This window comes from Dendrobium catenatum, unplaced genomic scaffold, assembly GCF_001605985.2.
Source record: "Dendrobium catenatum unplaced genomic scaffold, ASM160598v2 fragScaff_scaffold_1644, whole genome shotgun sequence".
Taxonomy (NCBI): Eukaryota; Viridiplantae; Streptophyta; class Magnoliopsida; order Asparagales; family Orchidaceae; genus Dendrobium; species Dendrobium catenatum.
This window is the reverse complement of record NW_021320106.1, coordinates 443,105-462,901: the sequence shown is the minus strand read 5'-3', so window position 1 is coordinate 462,901 and position 19,797 is coordinate 443,105. Positions and strand designations below refer to the sequence as shown.

At 34.1% G+C, this 19,797-nt stretch overlaps 3 protein-coding genes across 3 annotated transcripts; 2 read left to right on the top strand and 1 right to left on the bottom strand.

Annotated features, from left to right (window-relative positions):
• Positions 1-1,611, top strand: LOC110109505 (CASP-like protein 1E1; the record flags this gene model as incomplete). The annotated part of the gene is given in 2 exon segments (XM_020840602.2): positions 1-189; positions 1,155-1,611. Coding segments are annotated over 2 exon segments (529 nt in total), but the record flags the coding sequence as incomplete, so codon positions are not given.
• Positions 1,612-7,078: 5,467 nt separating this feature from the next.
• LOC110109504 (CASP-like protein 1E1) lies at positions 7,079-8,261 on the top strand. Its single transcript, XM_020840601.2, has 2 exons — positions 7,079-7,264; positions 7,633-8,261. Exons 1-2 carry the CDS (start codon positions 7,107-7,109, stop codon positions 7,967-7,969), a joined length of 495 nt encoding a protein of 164 aa, XP_020696260.1. The 5' UTR covers positions 7,079-7,106; the 3' UTR covers positions 7,970-8,261.
• A 4,086-nt stretch (positions 8,262-12,347) lies between these two features.
• Positions 12,348-19,165, bottom strand: LOC110109447 (tubby-like F-box protein 6). The gene is made up of 7 exons (XM_020840517.2): positions 18,768-19,165; positions 18,375-18,736; positions 16,938-17,025; positions 14,598-14,727; positions 14,195-14,374; positions 12,973-13,450; positions 12,348-12,631 (listed from the first exon to the last, which is right to left on the bottom strand). The coding sequence occupies exons 2-6, from the start codon at positions 18,720-18,722 to the stop codon at positions 12,979-12,981; spliced, it is 1,218 nt and encodes a 405-aa protein (XP_020696176.1). The 5' UTR covers positions 18,723-18,736; positions 18,768-19,165; the 3' UTR covers positions 12,348-12,631; positions 12,973-12,978.
• Positions 19,166-19,797: the final 632 nt, after the last annotated feature.

The window sequence follows — 19,797 nt, the reverse complement described above, 5'->3', positions numbered from 1 at the left end:
GACAGGCTACGGCGGCGGCCCGGCGAGGCCGGTGGCGACATCACCTAACCCTAGCCGGTTGCCCAAACTCATAATCCGGCTACTGGTGATTGCTCTAACGTTCATAGCCACAATTGTTATGGGCGTTGCCAAACAGACCTCTAGAGAATACCAGGCAACGGTCAAGTCCTCTCAAAGCTCTTCATTTGTGTAAGCAATATTGTCTTTATGTAACTGATCTATTATGCATGCATATCATAAAATTTTGCTATAAAGGTGTTATTTTTTTATGTTATTTGAAAAATAAAATGTTATATGAGCAAATCTTAAGCTTTAGAAATATAAAAATGAAATATTTCTGATTATTATGCATGTAAATTCTCTAAAAAATTTTATGTTTTATATATGTAGCATCCAAAATTTTATATTATTTATACATGATGATAGTATTAAAATGATATTGATGATATTTTGATATAAGATTTTGTTTAGGGTGTCTAGAGGCAAGTCAGAGCGCGACAAGTCACTATTTTGTTGTGTACGGGTGCTGCTGTGTACCACTATATACCGGGTGACGTGTTGCGCTCTGATTTGCCTCTGAACGGTACGATGACTGCACAAAATAATTTCTCCTTTTTTAATGTTTTCTAAAGCAACTTTATAGTATAGAAATTTCTTGAACTACAAAGCTGTGAAGAAAGTTGCCCAAAATAAAACCTTAAATAGTATGATGATATGTAAAAATAAATAAATACGGTATATTGGATATGTAAATAAGAATTCATGGTATGCAAATGGTATGTATGTAATTTTTTAGGTGTTAGATATGTAAATAGCATGAAATAAAATGGTATGAGATTTACATACAAACCACTATATTTTGTGCTATTTAAATATCTAATACCTAATATTTTAATTTTATATGCTTACCATCCATAGAACAAATATGGGTGCATGAAATAAAATATTAAAGTTTATACAGTGGTATGAGCGATAGAAATAAAATGTATGAGTGATATATTTGATATTAAAATTGTATATGAGTGGTAGTAATGTAATATTAAAGTTTTAGGTGTTAGATACGTAAATATCATGAAATAAAATGGTAAGCATGTAAATTTTTTTTTTTTGGAACTCTATCGAACTAATTTGTTTTTTGTGTGGTAAAACTACAGCTATTTCGTGGTGGCTAACGCGTTCGTCTGCGTCTACTCGGCGATGGCCGTTGGCTTCTCGTTCATCAACTCGTCAAGCTCCAGCCTTGAGCTTATTCTCAGCATCGCCGACGTGCTTGCGCTTGGCTTCCTGTTCACTAGCAACGCGGCCGCTATGGCCGTGGAGGTGTTGGCGAGGAAAGGTAACGAAGATTTTGGCTGGGGAAAGTTCTGTAACATTGCAGATAAGTTCTGCGGCGAAGTCACGGCTGCCATTGTTCTCTCTTCATTGGCCACCGTCGCATATTCTCTGCTTCTCGTGTTATCCATTGTTAGTCTTCACAAGAGATCTGTGTACTGAAGTTTAGGGTTTGGATGTATGTCCTGTGTGTGTTTGTGGAAGGCGAGTTGGTTTGATTAATTTAACGCTTTGATTGCGTTTGTCATAATTTAGGAAGGTGTTTGGTTGAGTGGACAATTGATGTGCTATTGATTATTTGAATGCAAAGTTTTTTTTTTTGTTTCTTTCAGTTCATTCATTGCACATCCACTGAATATTTGGATCATGTGGTTTATTTGGAGAGAAATTTCTGTGAGAAGAATAGGAGAAATTATTCTGTACGGACACCAGATGGTTCGGAAATCAATCTAAAAACATCAGATCATTCGGTACGTACACAACGCGGTATACAATAAAAAAATGATGGAGCACATCCTGATTCATCTCTGGATGCCCTCCAACGACCGCACAGAATATTTAATCCAAAAATAGATTGAAAGATAATTAGTATATTTCTCATCATTCTCCTCGATCATCAATAAAGCCTTGAAAGCATAACATATAACTCTAATATGAGTTTGTTAAACAATATTATCTCTATGTTTGTGGGTTCTGAAAGGTAATCATGATTCATAAAAGAAGGATTTTTTTTTAGAAAACAAGACATTTATTTCTGTTTTCAAGCCAACATTTGGAGGTTTATATCCTATTTTTGTTTTCAAGCCAACATTTGGAGGTTTATATCCTATTTTTGTTTTGAAGGTTTCTAATAAGCTCAAGTTTCATGATTAATTGCCGCTCCTAATGATTTCATTATTTTGGGTATGTTATAGAGCCTAATCTTTTTAATGTGAGGAGGCATTAATCTACCCATTCTAATTGTACATTTATTATCGAAAACTATGATTAATTGCCTTTTATTGTGCTATTGTGTGTTTCAATTCTTTTTTTTGGAATGGGGTATCCACCCGCTGCCATCTCCAAAAGGGCGCTTGGCGCAATACAAGAAATTCAGGTTTTACCAACTGCTTATCTAAGATTTCCGGAGGTTTAGTAAATTATCGGCGATTTTTCGGCGGTCCAAAAACCTTCGGAATAAACCGCGTAGTAAACTAATTATGGCGGTCTATTTCCAACGGTTTTAATCACCAGCGGTGGGGACGGTCGGTAATTTCTGGCGGCCATAACACCGGTTAATCATCGGTGGCCGGCGTACCAATTATCCAACCGCGGCGTTACCCGCGGACAAAAAACGGATCACCGACGATAAACTGTCGGTTAATCACTGGCGGCTTACTGGTCGTTAGAACAACATGCATTATCGGCAGCTAACCACCGGATTACCACCAAATAACAGCCGGCCACCATCGATAAACCGCCAGTAATTACCGGCGGCTGTAGTGAACTTTCGACGTCTATAATAAGTCGTGCGGTATCGAGGTTTATGGCGGCCAAATCGTTGGTTGGTCGCCGAATTACTGTAGCATTTTTAAAAAAATTGACAGTCTCCCCTCTATATTACTGAATTTTATCCTAATCATTAAATATGTACATAATATACAATAATTATCACAAATATGGGCAACACGCCACTATAATCAATCACAACTATTATAAAGTCTACAAAGTTCATTGAAATGAAATGAAATACACATATTATCATTGAAATGAAATGAAATCTACATAATCAATCACAACTATTATAAAGTTTATAACAATCAACAAATACATCATTGAAATGAAATCCACAATAAGCAAATAAAGTCTACAAAGTTCATGAAAATAAATAAACTCATCAAATCAAATAAACAAATAAAGTCTGATAACAAATAAATCCACAATAACATGTTTATGTCCTCGCTTTCACACAACAAATTCATCAAACAAAATGTTTAAACCAAATAAGTTCACACATAAATTCATCATAAGTTCATCAAACAAATAAGAGTATTAATCATCCTCCGTGTCCTCGCTGTCTGGTGATGCATGTGGTTGATCTTGTTCTTTCTTCTTTTGATTTTCATCTCTATAGAATCACAGCTCTGTCTGCATCCCATTTTGAACCTTTCTCATATCTCATATCTCTCTCGTCAATGCTGCAACCCTTTGGCTTATAGTTTCTTCAGCTCCACTAGGATCATAAAATACTGATGTGGATAAGCTGCCCTCATAAGCATAGCATTGCGAACCCAAGCCATATACCCTCCCCCTCTGCCTTCCTCCAACAACATCTGATCATGTATGTATGATACTCAAAATACTAAAATATGTCAACCAAGAAAATTTATTCACCAATACTAAAAATTTCTAAGAGATTTTTAATTTCCACCGTAAATGTATACTGTCTGAATTTTCATGGATTTTAAAAATGGTAGAATTTTCGCCAAAATTCCCCAAAAATTTCTGATAAAATTTTTCAATCTAATTAGACGAATTAAAATAATGTGATTGCATGATTAAATTACTGCAACTTGAAAGAAGAAGTTGGAGAGATCTAATAATAATAATAATAAAAAAAAAAGTTGGAGATCTAACAAATGATAATGACAGGAATTTCAAAGTAAACAAAGAACATTACTTTTCCACTTTTATTTTGTAATATTTTTTATTTCAAAAAAAAATTATGTTAGAATATTTAGATGTGGTTTGAAGACTTTAGATTTATATTAAGATTAATATTATATATGGTATTTTGAATTAGATGTGTAAACGAGTCGAGCCGAGGTTGAGCCACTTCTGACTCGAGCTTGATTAATTAAACAAGTTCGATTTCGAGCTCGAGCTTAAGTCTACGAGTTCAAGTTGGCTCTTTTTATGAAAGAGAAAAAAAAATATGATTCAAGCAATTATTATGCTAAAATGATAAAAAGAATGAGAAATTAACAGAGAAATAATAAAGAATCACATGATATAAAGAATTGAATTATGATATTTAAATATTTCTAACAACTTTATACTTAAATGTCTAAATGCTAATTTAAGTTTATTTAATATTAATATTTTTTTAAAAGAGCCGATTCATGAGCTAATAATTCGAGTCGGGATTGGCTCAAGTTTGACTTGTTAGCTTACCGGGCTGAGCCTGAGCTGATTCACGAGTTGGCTTAACTCACTTACACCCTTATCCTGAATCTCATTAATCTCAAATAAATTTAGCAGCTTTGAAGTCCATACTGACGTGTTTTGCATCAAAATATTTTGCAATTTTATTATTTATTTATTTATTTTTTTTATTTTTTTATTTTTTACACAACTCTCCTTGGCCTATTGGTTGAAAGCTTAGGCTTCCAACTAAGAGGTCCAAGGTTCGAGTCCTTGTGTATGCGTTGTGTGTGTGAGTTTGCCTTAAATGGCCTAAATGTCCCAAAAAAAAAAAAAAAATTATTTATTTTTTATTCTTGTTTGTAGATTGGGACATTAGCCGCTAAATATGGACTGACTTCACATGAAGACCACTAGCCAGCAAGTTGGTTTGGACTTTGGAGAGTACTATTGCTTCTAGTCTACTAACACGTTTTATTATATTTAGTGTACAAATTAATTTAATTATTATGGAATAATTAATTCAGATCTGATTTTTTAGTGTCGATCAATATCAACGCATTTAAATATTTTTATGATTCTTAATAAATGAGAAAAAAAATAAAAAAAATAAATTATTTAATCAAAGTTTAGTCTAAATTAAGACTTCGTTTGGGACGGCTTTTTTACTGCTTTCTAAAAAGGAGTTTTAATAAAAAAATTTGTTCTAAAACTCCGATTTAGAAAGCAATAAAAAAGTCATCCCAAACGAAGCCTAAATCCATACTTTTAACACAACTAGAAAATTCATCTGATTAAACAAAAATCTTGATGTAATAGTTGAAGTAGAAAGTTCTGAATTAAATTTAGGACCATCTAAACTTCAAATTTCTATATATTATCAGTCAAAATGAATGTTAGTGGGATGAGCTCAACGATACTAAAAGTGTTCTTTATTAGAGTACAAATAAGATCAAATCATGCACTTGAAGTATAATTAAAAGTTTTATGATACTATTTGAGGTGTCAATTGATTTTTGCATATTACGTGGTTACTATCCAAATGAGCATCTCAAGTGGAATTCAATGAGTTTAGGATTACTCAATTCTGATGCCATTTAAGGCACTTAAATGTCGAAAGAACGATATGCAATCCAGGGAATCAACATAAGTCATCCTGTGGGGTGTTCATGATTTTATTTAAAATAATTGAAATGTAAATCCATAAAGCAATAAATAGTCTACAACCTTTAAATAAAAAGGACTTAAAGGTTGGAGAGAGCTTATAGATCTTAAGAGTTCTAAAACTTTGTTTGATAGCAATCACTTTTAGCCGACTTTCATCACCTAATTAATGGTCATACACCAAATCAATATTTTTTTTTTAAGATCAAAGCTTGACTAATGTTGGCCTATTGTCATCGCCTAATCAACATCACTTGATGACCGTCTAAATCCTAAATGTCACTAAGTAATGAGTACATTGAAATCTACCAACTAAAAAAAAAAAATTGATATCTACCAACTAACATTCATCTCTTGATTGTTGAATCAAGCATAAGAAGCGTAAATCTTGAATTGAAACTAATGGGATGGTTGTAATTAATTAAATGTTTAACCATCCTAATATATATATATCATTTCTCTTATCTACTTGCCTTTCTCTATTGTTAATTTATATAGTACTTTGCTAATCTTTTTATTCTTCCTGTCCTTTAATGTTTCGTTTGGAACAGCTTTCTCATCTTTTTCTTCTTCATGCCCTTTAAGGTTTCATTTGGAACGACTTTCTTACTGTCTTTTAAAGTTATTTTTTAATACAAAAAATTCTTAAAAGTAAAAAAATAATCGTTGCCAAAAACTATCCCAAAAGAAACCTAAATCTTTTTTTTTCTCTCAATTTCTCATCATGGCCTTAGGGGGAAGTCGCGAATTATTTTTCTTATTAATCCCATGTAGCAATTAATTGCGCGTTATCATGGCCAATTGATACACTCAAGTCTGCATGCGTACCAAAGAGAGTGAGAGAGAGAGAAGAAAATAATGCCGTTGCCGCGTAGCATCCTTTCAAAATTAGTTCACATATTAATGACGACCCTGAGTCTTTGCCTACCAAACAAAACCGTTGTTCAAAGAAGAAACTTCTATGAAAGCTTCATCAGTTGACTTCTAACCATGCAGAAGAGTTGACCATATCATTATCAAAATCCAATTATATACACTGCCGGTGAACTCACCTAGCGGTGATCAGACACAATTTACCCTTCATCTATATATACATGCACATTTAAGATTTATGAACGAGGAATAACAATATTCACTCTTCTAGCGAGTTAACCATTTTATATTCCTTTCTTGTATATCTTTATTGCAATGGCTACAACGAGGAGGGAAGCTGAAGGAGAAAAAGAGTTGGAGAGCGGCGTCGCCGTAAGGCAAGAAACTCCGGTTTCAGCGATGAGGAAGTTTAACACTTCTTGAAACAGAGAATAAGAACAAGACAGGAAATGAGCTTTGTATTTCTCCCTTAATCAATTACATACATGACAGATATATATAGAGTTTAGAAAGTATAGAGGTACACGTGTCAAGCGGTAATAGGAAGTAAGAACAGCTATTTAAGTTGTCTACTCTAACAAGCGATACCGGCGAAGCCATCATCTTTGACCTCAATGGCCAAGATGAGTTACATTCTTAGGCTAATTGTCATTGTGCTTACTCTGCTAGCAACTATAGTGATGGGTGTGGCAAAGGAGACTGTCATCGTTGATGTTTCAGCTGATTATACTTTAGAAGGGGAGACAAAATCCACCTACAACTCTTCATTTGTGTAAGCAATCATAGATCAAATATTTCTAATGTAAAATATATGGACTTCAAAAGTATTTGAATTTACACTGAGATAGTTTGTATTATACTTAATCTCATCGTAAATTTAAAGACTCTAAAATCCTTTCTAATGCATCTCACTATATGAAAATCGTCTATTACCGACGGATTTTTCCGCCGGTAATAGATGATTTTTCTATAGTGACTTGCATTAGAATATCGTAACACAATATTTCTTTCTATTATTAGGAATAACTGAAGTTGTTTTAAGCATATTCTACTTATTTATAAGACGTTCTTTTAAGCATATCTGCATATTCTGCTCATTTTCCTAAGCAAATCAGCTAATTTGAGACCAAATACATGCAGGTACTTCATCATCGTCAACACACTCGCCTGCGTATACTCTGCAGTCTCCGTCGGCATCTCCTTCACCAACCAGAACAACTCTTCCATCCACCTTCCTCTCTCCATAGCCGATCTCATCGTCGCCATTCTCCTCTTCACAGGAAACGCTTCAGCTGCTGCTATAGAGATCGTGGCTCAGAAAGGCAATAACCATTTCGGCTGGACAAAGATCTGCAACTATGCCAGCAAGTTCTGTGACCACTTGACAGCTTCCATAGTTCTCTCCACTCTAGCTTCTGTCATCTGCGCTGTGGTGCTTGTGCTCTCCATGATTAGTCTTCAGAAGAAATCTCATTGATAATACGTACCGGGTGTGTGTGTGGTTGCATGGATGGATGTGTCTCGCTCGGTTTTCTGTCATTGGAAGTTATTTGTGATGATTTCGTGGTTGAATATATAGATATATTTGAGATAATTTGTAAGGAGATTTGGATTTTATGTTGATTAGGTTTGTGAAAATTAATATTTGGTTTAGTGTGTTTGATTTTGATGGAATGGATGGTAGGTTTTATGGTTAGATAATAAAAGAATAGAGGGGTGAAATTGTTGTACGTTTTAATTGTATGTATGTTGTGTCAATTTTAGCTAATGGAAACGAATTGTATTATTCAACATTTTTGTTTCACCAACAACATTAAACTTTTATCCCACAACGTGGGGTCAGCTACATGAATTTTTTTTTATCGATTGTGTCATATTAAGAGTCAAATTATCTAATAAACAAATCTCATTTCTAATACTTTCTAAATATATCTTTTTAGGTCTATCTCTACCGTTCTTAGCATATGTTGGATCTAAAACGTACAGTAAAACGTTCGCTCTCCTAACCGGGTCATCGGATGGCTGTTGCTTTATATGACCAAACCATCTAAGACGACTCTCTCTAATTTTATTTTCCACTGAAAAAAATATTGCCGTTGTCAGGTCCCAAGCTTTCCCTCTGAAATTTAGAAAGAGCTGCGCCGAATTTTTGCGAGCAACAAACATGCTTTAATTAAAAAAAAAAACTCTAATTCAGAGGTTAGGTGGGTGGAGCTGTGATGCCTCATAATTTAAATTAGAAGAATTATTCTTTTATCATTTAATAAATAACAACCAGACCTATTGAATATCATCTATCAGTAATAAACAACAAAAAAATATTCTCTAATTCAAAATATCAATGTACATATCTGTATTTATTACCAAAAATTATATACACTACTCATGATCCACACAATCATATCACAACTTTTCAATTGTTAAAGATGCAACTATACGAGCCTGTAGAACAAATACAGAGATATTCGATAAAAAAATAATTCTTTCAAATTAGATTCTGGAACATCACATGAGTTTCTGTTCTTCTCCCCATAAGGGCTCAGCTCTCAATGCATTCAGAGCTTATTCGTAACGCTGCATTAGGTACCTCTGCTATATTTTTTCTGCAGCTTTGCAAAATTCAGTACATGCTGAACAATGATGAAGTTAGCCAAGTTTTATAATATTGTCTATTTGCAATTACACTGTTCTATATTTCATTAGTTTGCACAAGTGGACCAGACATATAAGGAGCTGTATGTTCTGCAGTTAATATGCCTCAAACAGGTCAGTTTGCCACAGCAGGAAAATTAAAAAAAAAAAAAGAGCCTAATTTTTATTTCTTCTGGTGATTCGTCTGCTCCGCTCGACGCCGACTTGAGGAAGATTCATATGTGGTTCCCTGCTCCACTCGACTTCGCACCGTCGACGTCTGTGAGAAGTTTGGGCCCTCTCTATAAGAAGTTTTTAGCTCCGTCACTATGAAGGATTGTCTCAAGTTGTCAACAACAAGCATAAAATTTACGGAACAATCATGATAATTATTTTCTCACCAAATGAGAGGAAAAAAAAAAAAGATTTGAGTTATCAATTTCAGATTTCTTATGAGACAATTTCCTTGAGTAATGAAGCATCATCAATGTTCATCGACCAACAACATTGAACATCTGTTAATCAATATTATATGTCGTTCATAATCAACTATAGTTCATCCACATCCTACTCCTTCAACAACCATCATAATTAGATATAATCTCATAGTCTGAACTTGAACATCATAGCCCTACCTTTTATTGTGAGGAAGAGTTGAGACTTATTACTTATAACTTCAAATTGGATTAATAGATCTATTTAAACTAAATTATGACCTGAGATTTTTTTTACTTAACAAACTTCAACATTTAAAAAAAAATTCTTTTATTTTATATAAATTTTGTGAAAGCTAAAATATAAATTCTAATTTCATCATACAGGAAAATCGGGTGATATCGGCCGCCAAAATCAGCTAGACAATTTGCATTTATGGCGGAAATATAGTCGATGATAAAACGCGCATAGGAAGCCTTGTTCTGGCCAAATATTTTCGCTGGAAATATTTTCGATTGATTTACCGATGGAATTCTGGGGGAATATAGCGGTATTATTCATTGTTTAAGAGTTATCACCAGCGGTTTATCAGCCGGAAATTTCGACGGAAACATTCCGCCGAAAATTCTGGCAGATAACCCGTTAGAAAAGTTCTAACGGGTTATCCACTAGAAATTTCGGCGGAATGTTTCCTCTAGATTTGTATCTCCATTTTTGGCGAAAATTCCGCCGGAAATCCATCTTATGTTTATATTTTCTACAACACAAGTCTGCATAAAAATATGCATATATCATATTCATTCAGACATTGAATATAAACCAATAGTTTAAAATTCACCAAACAATTTAATAATAGATTTGACCATTCCAAGTTCATTGAACATTCGCCAAACCATAACATATTTGATTATTCCATCAATATTACAACATTTTCTAACATGTAAATGAACAAAATAAACATATACAAAAATGAAGAGCACTCAGACTTCATTTGGAAAATATTTCTTACTACTTTCTAAAATATCTTTCCAATATAAAAATTTCTTAAATTAACTAAAAATTTTAATATTAAAATGCTATTTTAGAAAGCAGCAAAAAAAATATTTCAAACGAAGCCTTATTTGTAAACCCTATATATAATGCGAGAAATTACATTAAAACATACACCATATATTAGTTAAAAGTCTAATCTCTCAATTAATAGGCTAAATATATATTATTTAAATAAAATAAATATATATTATTTATTTATTTAATTATTTGACCGAAATAATTAGACTGTTAATTTGATTAATCAAAAGCGATTGAAACTCAATTTTGTCTCTATATATAATTATATATAATTTGTTGAATACTGTGATTTCATTTTGCCAATAATAATAAGATTATATAATATTAATATGATGATGAAAATTAAGCTCATAACAGCCAAGAGAAATACCAGAAGTAAATCCAAGAAAAAGAATTCTTAATAGAATAAATACAAATACTTAAAATTCACTCCACTTGAATTTAGCCATCAAAGGCTTGTCAAAATTGGGTCACGGGTCGGATTCGGATTGAACCCGAAATTGATCCGACGCTATTCAATTCAAACCCGACCCTTTTTTTTTACCAACGAGTCAATTTTTTTTATCCGAAATTGAGCCGTAAGTCAGTGTTGACTCTCCATTCGAGCGCTTATGTAGCTTGGGCATCAGCGGCAGTGTCGTCGTTACTTCCGATCTTTTCATCGTCGTGTTATCGGACTCTCGAGACAAAACCAAATGCAGGCCGGCAGCAGGATCAGCAATGGCAGCTCAGGTGACAGTAGCATGCTGGCAGCGACAGACGATGACATATATGACATGAACATGACTGACATGATCCAGGTCAAACTAACATGACAGACAATTCCCAGGTCAACCCGAGTTGTTTTAGAGTTTCCATGTCAACCCAAAACGAGTCAAAATCTCTAACATGAACCCGACTTGGTTCGGATTCGTGTTGACCCGAACCCAACCTAATTCAAATTTGGGTTAACCCAAACCCAAAATTTTCTTATCGGGTTTTCGGATCCTATCAAATATTGTCACCCTTATCATCGATTTCAATCAACTTTTTTGGAAATAAAATTACCAATCAAATAAAGAAAGTTGAAGGATTTATGAATGTTACTACATCAAACCCAAAAAAAATGAAAAAAATTAAAAAACTTTTGACAAAATCCTTTGGATAGTAATTGGAAAATTTTATTTTTTTAAACCACAAACTTAAGCCACACATACTTAATGATTTTCTCTCACCATTCAGAAACAAAAGAAAAGGGAAATTTATATGCAATACACACAAAACTATTCTATTTACATATTCACGCATAACAAACTTCTCAACTTTTCTGCATATGCATCCAATCCCATGACCTTCCTAATGAGATCTCGTTGCGACATCCTCTCTTCTTTGTCATCAATAGTTTCAAGACAACACAAGCCGCCGATCATGTCAATAGCCTTTCTATGCGAAGATCTCGTCTCAACTATTCTCTTATCCATAAGAAATTATTACGTGCGGTCACAGGATGTGTTTATAGGGTGAAATGAGACATCCTGATTCGCCTCCGAACAGTCTGGTGACCGCACGTAATAATCTCTCCTTATTCATCATTGAGGGAACTGCACACGCAACCGTCCCGTCAATGCCTTTCCCCAACAATATCCCATCATGACCATCTCCCCTCTTCTTTTTCATGAGAGAAGAAGTTAATGAAGTGGTAGGTTAAGTACATAGTAATAAGATAATTTTGAATGTTATGCGTGTAAATCCCCAAGGAAAAAAAATACAAAACTAAAGTTGCAAGCATGTTGCAAACAAGGCAGAGAAATAAAGTAGTAATTCAATCTCTATCGCATTCACTAAGTTCTGCATTACAGAACACTATGTGATTCTCACAGAAGAAAAAGAACACAAACTCGTATCAGTTTATATACAATAGAAAATCACTATACAAGTTCAAAAGGCCACCAATCTCCAATCACATCACACCACTAGTCTTTTTCCTGCGTTCTAAGAATTTAGGATTTCCGGAGAATGTAGACTGTTACACAAGCAAAGAATAACTGACATCAGAAGAAGAAAAAATTCTTTCAGATAACCAGCCAAATTATTTATAGATCAATTAAAAGTTTTCTCTACCTCATTAGAGATCAATAAATTATTATTAATGCCTTAAAAAGAAAGATATCATATTCCAATAAGAACAGAAAAATTCACTCCAAATTTTAAAGGGACTAGTCTCAGTGTTGCGAGAAATTATTCCGTGTGGAGTCTGAACGGTAAAAAACCATCCGGATGTGAGTGTACACTCCCATCCGGACGTTCTTTATCGTCCGGACTCGGCATAGAATAATTTCTCCAGTAGAAGGGAGCAAGGCGCACCTTATTTTATTCGCAAGCTATTTTGGTATCAAAGCTACTGAGGCAGATGGCGAAGGCCTGAAATGCTGAAATTGGATATGCATAATCCATAGTGAACAAATCCTTTCCAACTTTTCCAAATTGAAGTATAACCTTATCATAATCCTGTCCATTTGGCCCATATTCTCCTGAAGCAACCAACTGAAAGTTCTTTACTGATGCAACAGTTACCCTCCCCCGGAAGTTCAGACACCAGCACTGAAGCTGTTCGTGCCACCTTGGGGACTTATTCTTTAAGATCAACTTTTTTTCTTTCGGAGAACTTAAAGGGCCTGGAGGAATGCTGGGTGCACAAGTTGATTTGGATCTGAACAATGGGATTGATGAAAAAGAATCAATGCTGTTAAGAGGAAATTCAGTTGGCGTCGGTGCGACTCCTCCAGGTTCCACTGCAGAGGAAGGGATGGACTCCATGACACAGTTCATTCTCCTAGGACCTCTGGGTCATATAAAAGCAGAATTGATCACAAGCCAGTCAATTTTAACCAAGAATATAATTGATGCACACAACATATAGATAAAGCATGACCCAGCCCATAAGGTTCCTGTTCCGGTTCAGCCCAAACCGGCCTAGGAGGGGCCGGTTCAGACGTATAGGAGGTAGACTAAGCATGTGGACCCTACCTCCTTGGGCGGCAATAGGAGAGAGAGAGGGCGGTTTAAGCAAGATGAGGACAATTTGAAATTAATTTATATTAGGAAACTTTTTATTATGAAGGATTGTATTTAAAGAACATGAGAGGCTAGGGTTAGGGCATGCATGAATTGGAGTTGTTCTCTTGGAGTCTTTTTGGTGTCTTGAGCTCTAGATCCAAAATCTAGAGATTGAGAGAGATGATCCTCATCTCGAATTGTATCTTACTTGGAGTTTGTTTTGTTTTATTTCTACAATTACAATCTATTGTTCTTAAATTGATTTCCTCCACATTTTCTTGTTTTTATCGCTGTTTTGGCAAATTATTGATAGGGTTGCTTGCAAACTCAAGTATTTCCTCTTGGATTACTTGCGAACTCAAGTATTTCGTATCAGTTCCCTCCCACCCCTGGTGGGATCCAGATCATTTGATAGCATTAAGTTTACTTGAATCACAAGCAAACATACTCATAAAAATTAAGGAACGTTGAAAAGACTTGGGCTTTTCTACAAGAGGAAATATGTATAAATTAAGCAAATATTGCTCACCTTGACCCTAATACATTCAACTCATAAGCAATGTGTGCAACTGGATAGTTTCCTGCAGGAATCCTAGGAGAGATCTGTTTGGAGCTAACCAGGCGATTGAAGTGTCCTTTTGAGGCTATGGCACCCGCATGAGGAGGCTGAGAATCATAAACTGTGAATTTGGTACCAAGAAAATTTGATCTGGCGAAGTAAAAAGCAGAGAAGGAAAATTAGAACAAGTCTTAACACATTTCTCCATTCATGTTTTCAATTAGAAGATAACTACTGAAATAAAACGATCAATAATTTTTAAAATTCAGAAAGAAGTTCAGATGGATGTGTAAGTTCGTTTTTATACAAGGCTGCCAATCACGCTTAATGGACAATAATATCCAGCTAAACCAAAATTGTGGTTGAAGCGTACCTCAACTTCCCAATATATCCGTCACTTCCTTTAGACATGTTATCAGCATCTATTGAGATAAGGTAGTCTGTGCATGTGGCACGTCGACATTTGCGTGCAGCAAGTAGAAACTTTCCATTGTCCATTAGGGCTGGCAAATAAAAATAATTTGATTACCAAAAATTAAAATAACATCTACAATGCTCAAGGGAAAATCAGAGGAAGAAGAGCATAAATAAAAATCTCTAAATAGAAGGAAATATGCAAAAACTAATCATGATGAAAATGATAAAAATGAGAATCTTATGCTTTATATAGAGGAAAGATCTGTGCATCACACAATGTCATTAATGATTGATGTTATTTATTCTCAATTACAAAGCATAGCTCTTTTTTGTGATCGCAATGTAAGAAAACTTTGAAATCACGCACAACAAAGAGTTTAGAATATTATTAGTCAAATAATTTATTTATCACAATGGCATGCTATAATGAGATATTTTATAATAAAAAAGTAATTAGCAATAATCTTCCTATAACATTGGCATTGTTCTTGTTTAATGCTCACATCTTGCAGCTACATATTTTGAATATCTAAAGAAGCAGATTATAATTCAGAAAAGTTGAAAGAAATGACAAAAAGAAAACTTATTTTTTTAAATATGAAGCACTGCATAAGAAAATCGCAGATTTTTGTTTCACGTTAAAGCATAAACAAAAGAAATTAAAAACAAAAGTGATCTAAACCAACCTATTTGCTTCCTAAAAAGAAGGAATGCTACAACGAACACTTCAACTGAAACACGTAGAGCTTTTCTAAATTGTGGTTTCCATTTTGGCTTTGGGGAACCACAACAACCAACAACTTGACTTTGCACCCTTGAGTAGCACTAACTGAGGACTCACAACCCCCCCACCCTCTTCTTTTTTTATGGTCGTTATTATATCAATTGTAAAGCAATGAACCTCCAAGAAATGAACTATTTCTAACAGCAGATATGTAATCAGCCTAAACTCACAATGAGAACTATTTTGTAGAAATGGGGAGCTAGAGATGTTTCCAAGCCAACAGAAGATGAAAAGGCTAGCAAATATTTCTATCCCATCGACTAAAAACCTTTTCCTATCATCTTCTGGCTTCCATTGAATTATCTACTTAATCAACCTTTTTTCCAGAAAATAGAAGTAAAATTCAATATAAATACCTTAAGTGCTGATGAAATTAATGAAAGGCAAATTTTTATATATCAAAGGGAATATCTATAAAGTTTCACGTAAAATTTTCTATAATACTCAGAAACTCATATTGATTAAATAAACCAACAGTATAACTTCATTTATAAGCGCCATTGCAAAACCAAAATCACTTTTATGGAATAAAAAGAGTATGAGCCAATAATGTTTCGTGAAGATGGTGATGGAAGGCATTAACAATTTTGGTAACATCAGCATTTCTATCAAAATATAAATTCCGAAGATAATATGTAAATACAGCAAAGTACTGGATTTTATCTTTCAATAATGATTTTTATTAAGGAAAGGAATTTGAGGCAGCAAATAAGAAAAGGGCAAAAAAAAAAAAAAAAAAGGAAACTGTTCCCCGACAATACTTGAAATAATATATTCCTTTTGATTCTCAAAATCTTCAATTAACTAACTCATTATAACGGCGCTCTTAATTGTACTGACACATACAAGAGTGTTTAACAGAAGAAAACACTACGTAAATAAATTACCAGTTCTATATAAGTTATGTCAACACTAAAAATATACTTTCAACTCTCTAGTGTCATCATACTTGAAAAGTTGAGAATATAGACAGCTCATAGGTGTGACAATATCTTGACAGTCTATGGTCCAAAGGAAGGATAATCTGTTTCAGTGATTAAATGACTGTTTTTAAACTTATTCTGGACCCTTGCCTCTAATGTTTTTTTGAAACAAAGATTCACCCAAGTAGTGAAAAAAAGTCAATGAGAGGTAGAAATGTTAGCCACACAAACTGTGCATTTAGCAAGTAAGCAGATGGACAATCAACATTAGATTAATCTTTATCATAACTTCAATTTTTAACACCTACAATGTTCTAACTCTTGCTCACGGAATCAAACTCTTTTTTCACATTCCTAGATAGTTCTCGACTCCTCATGTTAGATATATCAATAAATTATGAAACCCAATAAAGATTATGAATTCAATCAATTCTCTTCTTTTTTACAATCCATAGATGAGTGATTCCTCCAAAGTCTGAGTATTTGACTAAATAAAAAAGATAAGTGCACTTCATTGGGGTATATTTCAAATAGATTAAATCAGTTACATTATTCACTAGTGTGAAATAAAAAAAGAAGTAAAGCTTACCTTGGGTTAGACCAAGGTAAAGGTAGTATGTTTGAGTAGTTCTATTCCTCTTTATAAAGCATTGTAGTGGGGCATCCCTTGGAGCAGGCTGCAAAAAAGTGGTTTAACAGCATGAGGCAAAGTACTTGAAACTTGATTCCTGACAAAGTATATAAATAATGTTTAAAAAAGAACATTAAATTGCATAAAAAGTGAAAAAAGAAAAGATAAAAAAGTCCACCGTAACATTCAAAATCAGAACTTAGGTAACAAAATATCTAATGTGATGAGCCACACACCAAAAAAAAAAAAAAAAATCGACCTGACAATGAAGCTTCATTTGTCAACAATAGAATAAGCCAACCGCAACAACAAGGACCCTTGGATGTCCACAATCACTAGAATTAACTAAACTATCATTAGTCCCCTATGAGCTCCTCTAACCGTAGAAATAAAAAGCATGAAGCAAAGAATATAATATGATTATTACAATAGCGGATCTAGGTGCTAACTTCAACTCACAAAAACACTTGGTGTTCTAAAAGCTATTTTAGGTGTCTTTAAGGCTTTGTTCGGAACGGCTTTCTTATTACTTCTTAAAGCAACCTTTCTAGTACAAAAAAAATTAATTTTTGTACTAGAAATATGCTTTAAGAAGCAATAAGAAAGCCGTCCCAAACAAAACCTAAGTCAACACTCATTAAGCTACTGCTCATGTCTGCCAATTTCTTGAAACGGAAAAATTGGAAACATGGAGATAAAAATTAAAAACATTTTTTCATGGGTATGGTCATTATCTCAACCCCTTCAAGCTAACCTAAGGATTGTTTGGTGTATGACATCTACAAAAAGAAAGTTATGTTTTTTAACGATGTATACGGTCTGGTTCACCACACCAGTAATACCATTTCAAAAATGAGAAACAAGTCATATTTAAGTTGACATGTCAGTCAAATTGGTCGACAACTAATGTAATGACATATGAAGAATCATATTATTCTATTTTAATATAAATAGCATTGATAATTTAATATAACAGAACTGAGCCAAACCCATAAGTTGTGACATATAAATTTGACTTCTAATAGCACTAAATTCTTGATAACATCAACCAAAAGTAACTCAGTAAGATGCATATTCTCTGGAGATCTTTAAGTTCTTCTGGGATGAGGCTTCTACGAATAAACTTTAATAATTTTGATGTAATGCTTGCCAAAACAGATATATGGGCAGAGTGCATCAAATTATGATTTTTAGCACCTGCTATTTCAAGGCAAAGTTCAAACATCTATCTCTAAACACATAAAACAAGTGCAACACTATAACAAACGCATCAACTACGCGATTAACTTATAAAACTCCATCCACCAACAAATAATTCAATACGCATAAAGCATATTAATACAGAGTTAGAAACAAGAGCATCGAATTATTGCAGATAAGTATCATCAACCATACCTGTTTAAGAGAAATCGGGAACGTCAGCTTCTGTGAAATTTCTGGGGTCTTGACGATCTCCTTCATGATCTCCCTCCAGCTCCTACACACACCAGCACACGCAACAACGTCCTTCCTTTCAGGCCAAGCAACTTCAGACTCCTCAATTCGCATCAGAACATCACGCAGGAGCTCCGGAGGCAAATTCACCCAACAGCTCTGCCTCAGCGCCTCGATCGGCATAGGCCTCACCTCGTCATGCACTACTCGATGCGACCTCGACCTTAGCCCATACTTCACCTCAAAACCCTTCCTCGATATATTCCCAATTTCCTCCCTCATATCATGAACAATACTCCAAAACGACATCTGATTCCTTAAGAAAAAAAAAAAAAACCGACGAACCAAAAGAAGAAAAAAAAAAAAAAAAAACCCCCGACGAACCAAAAGAAGAAGAAAATTTAAACTCCCCGCAACCTACCAAGTTCCACCTGCTTTATCAGCCACCCCACGTTTCGCCAGATAAAAGCTCAGAGGCGCACAAACAGATAAATCTCAACCAACCGCCGGAAAGGGCGGGATAAGATAGAACCCGATAGCGAAGGCGAATTTCTCTGGTTTACCCTTTGAAGATTCCCGATGTTTGCTCCTATCTTGACAATCGAAGAGAGAGAGAGAGAGAGTATCGAATTTATAGCGTGTTTGAGCAAATTAGGGTTTCTCTTGCGGGGAAAGGGGAATTTGTGCGCAGTGCGCTGCGTCCTTATCCTCAGCGAGTTAAAGTGGTGGGAATTGGAATGTTATTGGAAAGCAGTATTGCCATTCCTTTCACGCTGTTTCCTACATTTATAAACAGTCTAATATTGCTTTTATGACATTATTTATTTCCTCAACTCATCTTGATATATTGGTCAAATTATTTTATGTGCACGTCTAATGTCATCTAAAGATCAATCAGAATGCATCACGTCACTCCCGTTCTGCATCATGGCTCGGTACCGTGCTCAATACCACTATTGGTATTACTGACGTGGTGCATTTTGATTGGTATCCGAATGATGATCTGCGTTCGACGTCCGCACAAAATAATATATGGATATGTTGGTTGCGAGCTTAGGTCACCAACTAAGAGGTCTTGGATTCGAATTTTATATATAGATTGTGTGTGTGAGTCTGTCTTAATTGGCATAAATGTCCTTTATATATAATAAATATAATTTTTTTCTATCTCATATAATTTTAAATTTAAACTCATTCAATTCTTAAATTTAATTCAAATTAAACGAAAAATTAGTTTACATATAAATTTAATATATTTTTATTAATTTATTTTATACGTTTAGATATAATTTATAATTATACTTATAAATTATATATTAAATTCATGTTATAAATTTACATTTATAAATTATTACAATTATATTTTTATAGTTAATAAATAAAT